This window comes from Pseudonaja textilis, chromosome 1, assembly GCF_049901715.1.
Source record: "Pseudonaja textilis isolate UNSWEBS1 chromosome 1, rPseTex1.2, whole genome shotgun sequence".
NCBI classification, from domain to species: Eukaryota; Metazoa; Chordata; class Lepidosauria; order Squamata; family Elapidae; genus Pseudonaja; species Pseudonaja textilis.
The window spans coordinates 59,848,235-59,861,220 of record NC_141990.1 but is presented as its reverse complement, the minus strand read 5'-3'; the positions used below and the strand labels follow the sequence as shown (position 1 = coordinate 59,861,220).

Here is a 12,986-nt window from a genome sequence, read left to right as displayed (position 1 = left end):
AGCAAAATAAATACTTCTGCTTCTTGAAGCTGATAATATGTGCATATTTTCCTACAAGGAAATAATTTATAAGAAAACTCCCATGATATTGTTGTTACATGTTACAATATATATGTATGGAATATAACATATTCATTAAATAACATACAGGCGGACCAACCTGTGATTGTTGATATACTTTTTCTGTTCAACTGCTTGGACTTTTTTCCCCACTGAAATAAGATATCACCTTTACTGCTTTTTTACATCTTCAGGCAGCCATGTCTTCAAAATAAAAAGCTGACATTGGAAGAGGCCCAGGGACTTGCCCCAGGTGGAGCAGGCAAATTAACTTGGGCAATTCTATGTCTCAAGTGGATACTTTTAACTGCTGTGATCATCTTGTATTCAGCTGGAGTTGTGGCAGGAAGCAACTGCTGGCTGCTTAAGATAGTCATCTAATTAGTCTGCTAATTTATTTTTCAGTAAAGTGGAAAGACAAGAGAGGGAGAGGAACAGCTGAAGCAGGCTGCATAGGCAATCAAGGTTTTGAAGAGGGAAAGAATGTTTCAGAACAGAAGTCACGCCAAAGGGAAAAGGGCTCTAGGGACTCTCATTGGTTTGGAGCCCAAGGTAAACCACCGTTTTTGTAATTCTGGGTACAAAAAAATATGGTCTTTGCTAGCAAGAAGACTATCGACTTTCAAACTACTGTCCATCTAGCCACGCAGAGCGCACACATTCAGACAAATGTTTTGCTCTTTCTCTTTTTTTATTTAGTTCTGTGCTCTGCGCTATAGTCTGAAAACTGGATGTGTTCTCTCTCCAGAAACTAGTCCCTTCCTTTGCAGGAGGAATAGAAAGAGCCCTTGGCATGATGAGGAGATAATAAAAATGGCTGACAAATTCATGCCAGCTTCCTTTCCAATTCCCCTTTTCATTGCGTAAGGTGCGTCGCCTATGCACCCAGAAGTCAAGGGAGAGAGTGATTGTTCACCTGGTCAGCCTCATCCATTAGCCTGATGAGATACATGGAATTGGGAGAACTGTCAGACATTTTCTACCACAACCCATATCCCTTCCACAAGTAATATTTGGAAATCAATTCTACTGATCCCTGGTTAATCAGTTTATGGGTTAATTCTGGGCTAATTAGCAATTCTCACTCTGCTGTGGGAAAGAAAGCAATGTTAGCCTCAGGCAAGGGACAGGAGAGAAAAACAAGTGGGGGATTAATTTATGCCAAGAAAAGCAGGCTGCTATGGAAAAAAAAATAACCCTCTTTCCTTGTACATCTAACAACTGGCAACAAAATACATCAATTGATATGCTATTATGTAAAGTACTGCTGTTTAGCAACAATAATGGTAGGAGTAGAAATCTTCAAGGTGCCACTAGCCTTTGCTTTTGCTGCAAAAGGCAAATCGACTACAAAGAGTAATTATTCAGGATAATACCAAAGGTTCAGCAAGTCCAGCTTTCTTCTTCCTCAAATGATCAAGTACTTATGGAAAGCACACAAACATAAGGGAAAGAACTACTCCTGCTGTTCTTGCTGCTTAGCAACCAGCACTGAGTGTCATCATATCTAATAGATCTTTAAAGACCCTTTCTGCACAAATTTGACCATGCTACCACAAATTTTCCAGTTCTGAAGGCAGATGTGGTGCTCAGATGTATGCGATTTCTGTGGCTATTATGAGAATTCATATGGATTTAATTTAATATGTACTTAATTCCCATCATCTGTAAGAGCTACTTTGGAGGAGGTGTGGGATCCAAAGAAAAGATGAAGAATTTTTTCTTAAATTGGCCCGCTCCAGTGGACTACAAGACCAATGAGCCCCAGGCACACAGTCCTTCCCTCTGAGTTCAAGGTCCTAGCAATGCTACTGTCTTCTTCGGTTGTATGCTTTTCTGAACCCCTCATGACTCCAGAAATTCCCAAGCTCAGTCATGAGACATGGACGTATTCTGATTAGCAAATCCCCTCTCATTTTAGCCCCTTTTTCCCCTCCAGAATCTTCTGAAGGGAATGGAGGACCCTATTTACTGCTTACTCCTCCTTATCCAATTAGCTTTTTTCCCTTCAGAATAAATGCAGCAACGCCATGAACTTTTTTTGAAATACGTATTTAGACAGGTATCCAGATACAATGACCGCTTCTGAAATTTGGATTCCCTTGAGTGATCTTGCAACAATTGCCCCAAAAGATAAGCTGGACCTGCAAAGGAGAAAGAATTCATAGCCCCCAGAGACGTACAGTGTCCACTTAATGCCGATATTAATTTATACTATCTCTGGTAAAAAGACCAAGAATCGGACATCACAATTGAGGAATGACATTTGAACATGTGATCAAATTATTCTGAGATTCCAAAATAAACAACTTTTCTAATGAATTAATAAAAAGCACTGTTCCTTGCACAAAGGCCATGAAAAGATTTTAAGAAAAGCTTTTTCAAAACTTTGTTAATTAAGTGAGATATTTGATAAAGGAATTTTATCACTGGCATTTAACGTGGCTTATATTAGAACTGTACCAAAAGTAGACAAGGATCATACTCAGTGTGCTAATTAGCACCCTACGTTATGATAATGAGAAAAAGATTTTAATATTAGTGTCACCAAATAATTTATTTATTAACATTTATTAAACGCATTTATATGGCCACTCAACCCATGGCGACTCCAGGCAGCTTATACCATTAAAATTCTGCAATATAAAAAACGGTTAACCCCTTTCTTAACCTAATCAGAACTATAGAATGTAATGCCTAATTAAAAAAGATTCAACACTTTTTTTCTCATGCTAATTTGACTTTATGGGGAAAACTTTAAAAATTGGGATTTTTTTTGATATGGAAAAATTGACTGGAAGCAAGGATACTGACTTTGGATCAATTGGTAGAGGATGAAGTTGAATTTTCTTACTCTATGCTAATATCCAGCAGGTGTAACCTGATGACAAATTTACAGTTAGCAACATTGTTGGAGCAGCAGCATTTCCAGCTTCTTTTTTGTTTTATTAATATATTACCTAAAAATTCCATTTAAATCGAACAATGTGTTGTCTGGGTACAATTATTTTTAGGCAATCATAATCAAGGTGTTTACAATAACATGCATCACAATAATATTAGTACTATAGTAACAATACTTTATTTGTCCATTTTAACAAATTTCCATTTTAACACTGACCCTTTTTTACTCTATGCTAAGGGACGAATATCCACCAGCTGTAACCCAATGACAAATTTACAGTTATATTTGTTAACAACTTTGTTTGAAGCAGCAACTTTTTCAGCTTCTGAGATATGTGAACAACTTCTTAAATAAAATAGAGCGGAGCTGACCTCACGGCGAAACAGGGTGCTTTCACAAGGCTCTGTGCTAAGCTGCTGAATTCCCCTGGTAAGAGGTATAATTGGACTCAATTGGACCCAAGCCACCTTGGAGAGGTAGTGGAAATAGAGGGGAAATTCCATTGATCACAAGAAGTCAGCAAACTCCTTGTTTGATCTGGAAAAATCCCTCAAACTGGCAGGGGAAAAAGATGGCCATTAAACTGGCCAGACTGAGGATGTGTCAGCTCTAATGAAAGAGCAAGGAAGAAGATAAGTGGATAACAATGTGGTTGATCTGGGTGAGATATTTTCAACTTTCCAACTTCTGTTGAGGAATTTGCCCCAGAAATTAACTTTTACTTTTAAATGAGACTCTAAAAGGGAAGAGGTGGCCTTTAATCACTCCTCAAGAATGGCAGCGACTAAGTGGCTGACAGATGTGAAGGAATGAGAAGAGAGCGCTTTTAAGAAATATATTTTAAAATGATTGAGATCCTGGGCTGATTGTGGACATTTTGCCTGATTTCTAGAGTGCATTTAAGATTATTATTATTATTTTGAATATTGGAAACTTTGAAAAGTGAATCTTAGACATTCTGAAAATGGGTGACATTCTTGAAATGAAACTATGACAGTGGAGAAACAGAGTAAGGGTGCCATCTACTAGTGGAATCTGAGGCCGGGAGGAAAACAACCTTGAATTTCCTTGGGAAAAGTGAATTGTTTGGGTTTGCCTGGAACTGAACTGATAAGCCAGACTTGTTGCTGACTTATACAATGAACACTAGCAAACTGTTTATATTTGACACTTGGAAGGTACAGAAAACTTGTGACTGAAACTCTGAATCTGTGTGGATTATAAATATGCTGGGCGGTGTGAAACTTAGATTTATTTTGAAGCTAAGTGGATGGTCTTTTGGACAGCTGGAGAGGATGATTTATAACTATTGGGGTTATATATAGAACTGCCAGTCCCAATCATGATCAGTAAATGAGGACTTACTTTTCAGGCAAAACCATTTGTGATTAGAATGCAGAGGATACCCAAATTATGAGTGGAGAGTCAGAAATGATTATATTCTCTGTTGGTCCCAACTGTGTGGAATAGCCTTTCAACGGAAGTCAGACTAGCATGAACTCTGATAGCTTACATAAAGCTGCCAAAGCAGAGCCTTTGCAATGCTGGGTTGGCACTATCAAGTAATTGTATAATTACTACTGGGATTTTATTCTTACTTCTGTTATGCTGTGCTGTTTTAACCATTTGTTTTGATATCCTTAACGAATGCTTATTTTCATTTGGTTATAGGGTTATGTTAATACATTAAATAAACAAATGATCACGATACATGGACAAAGCTGATATCAAGAATTTACTTTCATATAAAATCAAGACAAAAGATAGGGGGCCATGGTGGCTCACGTGGTAAGATGCTGGGCCTGCGCACCACTAAGGTTGGCAGCTTGGCGGTTCGATTCCCCTGAGCGAATAAACCATGTAGGGACAAGAAAGGCGCCTCCCCCGAATGCCTATTGGCATTCAGACATCCCGCAGGTAAAGATAACACCACCCAAAAAATCCTTTCACAGAGGCAAGCAGCCACCTCAGTGATCCCTGGGTAACATGTGCCATATGCTAAATAAATAAATAAAAGGATCTGTCCAAAGCCAGTAGGAAAAAAAAACACCATTTCTATTCTCTAACACAGGAGAGCCAGTTTGGTGTAGTGGTTCAAACATCAGGCTAGAAACCGAGAGACAGTGAATTCTAGTTGCACTTTAGATACAAAGCTAACTGAGTGATCTTGGACCAATCATTGTCATAGCCCTGGGAAACAGGCAATAGCAAACCATGTGCAAAATCTTACCCAGAAAACTGCAGGGACTTGTTCAGTCAGTCACCAGGAGTCAAAGCTGACTTGATTACACCAAAAACAAAACAAAACAAAACAAAAATCCGCTCCAATATATACCTTTGTGACTTATACACCAATACACCAGCTATACAATGTATTATTAAACCAGTTTCTTCAAAAAGATTTTTTTTTACTGAAAATGTAACTGTGTTTCTTGTGAAATTCATAGTTGTGAAATTTAAGCATATAGAAAAGAAGTTATCTGTTCAGGATAGTCAAGATTTACTTCTCTATACTGTCATTCATGTATAAGGAAAGCATTAATGTATTTCATTCAGATGTATTACTTTTTCCTAGGACTACAGGGAACTGAACTAACTTATAACAGCAAATCCTGTAATGACAATCACGTACATTTAACACTCTAAAGGAAAACACCCTGGGAAAGAATTGGGGATTTATAATTTCCTTGTTGAAGGACAGCAATTTTAGATTGGACCAATGACAGGCCAGAAGTTCCATAGGACACAATACCTGTTCGTTTGACTATGTATATCAAAGGTGGTGATCACACAATTACATGACTTATAAATTAATATGTTTACCCTCTTCTAAACTATTGGAGAGTTGAAACAAGCAATAATACACGAGAATTTACAAGATTTTGATCCAGTTTCACAAGGGAGAAATTTCCCTTTGTAGAATATTGCAACTTACATGTTCTGTTGAAACAGATAGGTGATCCTCCTGTTCACAGCCTTTTGCTAGTCAAGGAGGTCATTGGAAGGGGCAGTCAAACCTCTAGTAAATAGTTCATACAATAAGAGTTGACTATCTAGTCCAGTCCTCCTGCTGGCAGAAGGTAATTTAACTTCAAATAACATGTATGTTTGGTGTTAAATTTAATACCCTCAGGTTTTAATGGTTGATTAATTCCATTGGGGAGTTTGAGATGCTTATTTAACCCTCTCTTATCCATGTCATGTGAACAACATTACTTCAATATCTACTTCATCTTATGACTGCAGTGAAGTATTAATTCATACAGATAGTATCTTACAGTGTAGCCAAAGAAACCAGCATAAATGTTTGAAATAAACATATGTTCTTATGTTTATAGGGAAATTGTAGCAAAAGTTGAAAACGTCAACTATTATGTAACTGTTCAACAGTACAAAAGAAGATATAACTACCCCAAGAAGGCAACCATTTAAAATTAAGCAAAAGGGTACCAAAACAAAAAAAACAAATAAAAACCCAGAAGTAAAAGCAGGGAAGAAAATGGGTTCCTGCTACAAATTCAGATTTTTAATTTTATGTATATTTTAAACCTTTTTTTGGACTTCCCTTTATGTGTTCTAATTGAAATCATCTGCTGAGAAATATGTGCTATACTTCTGTAATCAGCAGAGCCCTAGGTAGGTCTAGTAACAATAGGAGAAAACTGCTAAATGTTACTCACCATAAGATCTGAAATTAATCATATATTTTGAGTCAAAATGCTATATTGCCAACATGTAACAGCCTCCAAATGCCACTTCGTGCTTGACTGTATATGTTGTTTAAGTGTTAGCCCACTTCCAATTGTATTACTTATATTTTTGTTTCATTGTCTTTTCATCAAAATACATTTCACCGTATTTAGTAATAACTTTCTCCAAAGTATTGTTAATAAGCAAATAGGGATCATAGCTTTCCCCAAAAAAATCTTAAAATTTTGTCTAAACATCATAATTTGAATTCATGATGCCAAACTGTCACCCTTCACATTGACTGCACTACAAGTTCCCATCAGTGGGGCTAATATAGTTTATGGTGGTTTGGGTTTATAAAAGCTAATGTCTACTACAACTGGACATTACTAAAAAAAGTAATGTATTTTTTTAGATCAGTGCAAACATACACTGGTATTAAAGAATGAGTAGGAGTCCCTTGAAAGCGGAAGAATCCCTCTGATGTAGACATCAAATGATACCTTGATGAATACATTAGTTGAAGAATAATTTATGGGTGAATAAATTATTACTGCATCCCCACAATTCATGAAAAAGATACAGCTCTTTTAATGAGTTGTAGAAAGGTGTTTCATTTGTGCTTCTGCATATTCCAAAATTCCTCTTCTGAAATTTATCAGGGGTACCACATATCCCCATTAGATTGATTCCAGGAATGATGTGGCTACAACTCCTAGAATTCCTTTACATTGGAAGAGTTTCCGAAGGTATCATCTGCCATCATCCCTAACCCATGAATGTGGTATCTGGGAATGATGAAAGATGCAGTTCAAACATACTGAGAATATTATTGAAACAGATTGGTTGTTGATTAGGCTGCTGTTTAAAAATGATTATATATATATTTCTGCCTGTCTGTCTGTCTGTCTGTGTGGATCTTTGGTTATTCGGGTTTTCTCCCGCATAAAATTGGAAGTAATATTAATAATAAAATACTTCCAATTTTATGCGGGAGAAAACCTGAATAACCAAAGATCCACATACAAATACCCGCGAAAACCTCAGAAAACACACACACACACACACATACATATACATACATAAATACATACATACATACATATTTATTTATTTTAAACCAACATTCTAATTCAATGAAGCTATCAAGCTTGCTATTAGAGGGAATGATGATTCTGGGATTACAGTGAGATATAACTTTCTGGATGCATGAACTAAGAATGACTCTGATAGTTCATTGGGAATTGATTAATCATGTTCAGATTCTTAAAAGCTTTTTGTTTATACAGATTCCACTCAATATTTATGATGTGTTTAATAAATTGTTCATATAGACATCCTTTTTACCACTATGTGCAAAAAGAATGAGTAGGAGTCCCTTGAAAGCAGAAGAATCCCTCTGATGTAGACATCAAATGATACTATGTGCTAAAGGGATTAGAATTCATACTATTGTATCAGCAGGATACTGGGGATGGAAACAGTTAATAATAATAAAAAGTTTGTTCAATGATTTAAACAAGATTTCTATGCAACAAAGGAAAACATTTGCCTGTATTATTGAGAACCAAAGCTACTGCAAAACAGGCTGTGTCACTTTCATTAGTGAAGCTTGAAACCTTACATTCTCATTTCAGGGTTTCCCATTTGTGAACATTTAGTAGCTCTGCTCAGATCAGCAAGTTCTTTTGATTAAATCAACATATCACGGCCTCTCACTGAAGCAAGTTTTTAAAAGCTCAAAAGAAATGCAGCAATCAGGTGAAGATTTTACAACACAGGGTAGAAATGCCAGTGAGTTGACTCTTGAAACTGTAAATGTCAGTAGTGGGAATGGTTGCTGGAAGTATGGAAAAAGCAGAATCTTCTGGTTTAAAAATCATTTTTATATCCTGAATTCTAAGTCAAGACTGGAGGAAGAAATGTGATTGAAACAAACATAGCAAGGAAAAAAAGAATAACAGTGTGCACAGAGAGCCCCACATGTTTCATCACAAGGGAGTTGATTTTGATGTTGAGTCTTCCTCCACACAACAAATAATGCATAGAAATCCACATTTTATTTCCATCCTTGTCTCAGACATGCATTGACATTTAACATTTGAATATACAAGGAAATATGGAAATAAAAGCAAATGGTCTAACTACCTGAGGAAGAATGCCCAGGAAGCTTTTATAAATTCTCCTCTTATCTGCCCCCATATAAAGTTCTCTTTTTGTTTGATCTTCCCAGATCAAACAAAAAATAAAATTGCATACTCATAATTATAAAGAAGAAAGCAATATATACGTGGGTTCTAACCTAAACTTTATTTTTCAAAACTGGATAAAATGTAAATTTATACAAAAATGGAACTAATGAAATAATTTTACAAGCCATGGTAATTCCCATAGGCTAACATATTTAATTCTTATTTTATTACCCCAAAATGGTGAAATGGACTATACTGTTCCTTATGGAATAGAAATAAACAACTTGGGGATCAGATAGAATGGCCCTAGTTATTTTTTTATGATTTTCAGAAAGGCTTAGCATGAGAAAAATAAAAAAATAAATTGATACCTCTCCCCTGCTACAATCTGAAACTAAATAGTTCATTCTGATATCCATGCTATTGCAAATATCAATTACGTTCCTCTTCAGGTCCATCACTTCTAGCTTACAGGAATTCACTTGCAGCTTTTCCAAAGTGGTTTGTTCAGTATGTCCAATAAGTAATGCTGCATCATTATCAGAACTAAACTGGAATTCTTGATTCTCACCCAAAATTGTTGCTAATTCCTACACTGTACAATTATTAGCAAAGAAGTGTTTTATTCTCCTACTTTAACACCATCAATTAAAGTAATACAGTAAGGCAGGAAACAAACTTCAGAAGGTCACAAACTAGTAAGGATGTTATATCTTTTGTAATGTTGTATTTAAACAAAAATAAGCCCCATTAAGTTTACATCGAAGCCACTGCACTGAATTATAATCTTCAATTTATAATGACCACAATATGTAGAAATTAAATGGTCTTCTAAATGTTGTTCAACTACAAGCATGACAAATAGTTATCCTGATTGGGATAAAGTGAGCCAAAAAGCCACGGTTAGGCAACCTAAACTCATAAAACTGATTAATTGCCTATTCCTGTTGGGATAGATAAATGGAATCCATGTTTTGTCTTCCAAGTATCTTTACTGACTTGTTTTATTCTTCATTCATATTATGGCTTTACACTGTTTTAATTGTATTGCAAATTTTTTATAACTGTTTTGAATGTGTTATTTAAAAAGGAATTATCCATTTCAAAACAAAGGTAATGCCTCCATTAGTATTTCAAATAGCAGATGAAACTGGAAGTTATTAGACACGTACCTATATTAATTCTATTTTATTACATGCAACTATGCTAGAATAAATTAAAACGGGACTGTGTGTTTTAGGAAATCCAGGAAGTCTCAGCATGTTGTGTGAACCAATGGCTTACTTTCCTTGGCATGGGTTGCAGTGTGAATGTGTTAAGTGTGTTTTCCTGGCTGAGCCCAGGAGGAGGAGTGTTGTATCAGTCTTTTTGTTTTAATCCACCCTTCCCCAAAGGGTGTGTTTCTGAAAATGCTGTTATTCTTCAATCTGCTCATCTATAACAAGAGTCTACAAACTTGGCAAGTTTAAGACTTGTGGACTTCAACTCCCAGAATCCCTGAGCTAACATGACTGGAGGAGGGATTCTGGGAGTTGAAGTCCACAAGTCTTAAAGCTGTCAAGTTTGAAGAACAGAATAAGAACAGAATAACAGAGTTGGAAGGGACCTTGGAGGTCTTCTAGTCCAACCCCCTGCCTAGGCAGAAAACCCTATACCATTTCAGACAAATGGTTGTCCAATCTCTTTTTGAAAAGGAAAAGGTTTCTTTCCTTTTTTTTTTTAAAAAAAGAGAGCCCTGGAACTACTGCTGGAAATGTGACATATCAAGCTGGGTTATTCAAAGGGTCAAATTCACTGGCAAGAGTTTTGTACTCCAGGCTTTTCTTTCTTTATAAAAAGTGGGGAGGATAAAATCTGGAGAGAGGGAGAAAAAAAATCACACACATATATATTTCTTTTCATTCAATTATTCAAATACTTGATTTGAGTCATGACATTTGATTTCAGCTCTCAAGAAAGGGTTGGTAATGTGGCAGGGGGGAGTCGTGGCAGGCTTCCTCAGCCTACACGCCTATACAGCCAATACCCCGCAGCTAATTCTCTTCCCCACGACCTCTGTTGTCGCTTCAGGCCTTTGGGTACACAATTCGCCTCCCCACATTGACCCTTTAATAAGGCCGCAGCCAGGTCCTCCATCTTTGCTCCGTGCATCCCCGGGGTCGTCTTCTATCTAGTTGCCAAGGCAGCGGGCCGCTCTCCTCACCTGCTGAGCTATGCTCAAACCCTCTGCTTTCTCAACCATTTTCCTCCCTCCGCGAGGTCCGTGTTGGCTCATGTGGACGACAGGGCTCCTCTCTTCGCCGGATCTTTTCAGACGCCAGGTGCTGACGTAGGATCCCGTCGGGTGAGGGAAGCCTAGGCTTTGACAGTCGCCGCAGCCATCTTTGTCACGGGCGACGCTGCCCTCTCTTCTTGCCCGGGGCCCTCTGTGTTTCGAGGGGGGCGTGGCTGTCCCCACAGAAGCATCGGGAACGGACATTGCAACACTGCGGGCTGTATTAGGGAATTGTTGATGTTCTGTAGCCTTTTTTTTTTTTTTGCATTTAAGTCGCTTGAAAATAAAATCATTACAAAATCCGTCGGGGTGTGTGCAGGCATTTTTGTTATCGGTTTTGTTGTTTAGCTGGCGTCTCCTCACGATAGTCCCGTTCGTGGCTCTTAAAATTGGAGCGCTTTTAAAAGTCGTGGGGTGCTCTTTTGCCAAGCTATAATTATGAAGTGTTGTGGTCGGCTGTCCTAAAATTGTGGAATACGGGGTAATCATTAGGATACATATAAGTTTTATATAGCCTGCAAAAGAATTTTTCAAATGTGATTAGATCGTCAGGAACATATTCCTTCGTGTTGCTGCCAAATAATGTGTTATTAAAACAAGGAAGGAATGTTGTAAAAAGTGAGGCAATATAACCAGAAGATGCAATAAAATGAAATAATGTCTGAAGCAGATATACTAGAGATAAATGACATTGTTTAAGAATTGTTACACCCTAATAAGACCAAAAACGATAACAACCACATTCCATTATCCATTTAAAGCCAAAAATCTGGACAGCATCTCAAAGACACATTTCCTAGCCAGACAAACTGCCCAAATACCCTTAGGATTTAGGGTCATCCATGTGAGGTTTAGTTCTTGGTTAACTATAGTGTGGTGAATTGCTGTCTTGATCTGTCTTTGGAAATTACAAGTAGTCCTTGATTTACAACAGTTCATTTACTGACAGCTCATGTACTGACAGTTACAACAGCATTGAAAAAAGTAAATTACGACCATTGCAGCATCCCCATGGTTACATGATGAAAATTCAGATATTTGGCAACTGACTCATATTCCTGACAGTTGTGGTGTCCTGAAATCATGTGATCACCTTTTGGAACCTTCTGACAAGCAAAATCAATGGAGAAATCAGATTCACTTTCCAATGGTGTTACTAACTTAAGAACAGTGATTCACTTAACTGTGGCGAGAAAGGTTGTAAAATGTGGCAAAATCATTTAACAAATATCTCACGTAGCAACAAAAATGTTGGACTCATTTGTGATCGTAAGTCAAGGACTATACTTACAATTCTTTCATGGGAATTCCAATTTTTTTAAAAATCTCCTTATCTGTTATCTTCTACATCTCTAAGCCTTTGGTGTAAGCATCTTTTCTAGTCTTACATTTACTGGCATTATATGCTTCAAATATGTGAGTGTGTTGTTCTTAAGGAAACAATGTCAGGATTCCGGCAGTTACCCCCATTTGTTAACTCATTTTATGAGTTGACAAACAACTAAGACTGATTGATTGGCTGTTGTTTTAGATCAGGGGTGTCAAACTCAATTTCACTGAGGACCGCATCAGGGTTCTGTTTGACCTGGGGGGTGGCCAGGTGGGCGTGGCGAGGGTGGGCATGGCTAGCTCAACATTACTCATGCCTGTGTGGGCTCCCGAGATCCATTTTCAGTTGCAATGGCCTCCTGCAACCCTCTGCCAGAGAAAACTGCAACCCTCTCCAGAGCTCAGGAGGATTGCACGAACTCTGTTTTTGGCTGTGACAGCCTCCTTCAACCCTCTGCCAGCAAAAATGGAGCTCGGGAGGGCCATCCCGAACTCTGTTTTCACTGGCAGAGGCACCACAGGCCAGTCCTTCACT

At 37.6% G+C, this 12,986-nt stretch overlaps 1 protein-coding gene across 2 annotated transcripts in view; it reads right to left on the bottom strand.

Moving 5' to 3' along the window:
* CCDC167 (coiled-coil domain containing 167) overlaps nt 1-11,266 on the bottom strand; it is a 41,483-nt gene extending 30,217 nt beyond the window's left edge. The window contains exon 1 of one of the 2 annotated variants that reach the window (XM_026695404.2): nt 11,051-11,266. In XM_026695404.2, the coding sequence (XP_026551189.2) occupies nt 11,051-11,122 (72 nt within the window). In that variant the 5' untranslated portion in view covers nt 11,123-11,266. The remainder of the gene's footprint in view (nt 1-11,050) is intronic. The other variant, XM_087935269.1, reaches the window with a different exon arrangement.
* Between the last annotated feature and the right edge of the window lie 1,720 nt (nt 11,267-12,986).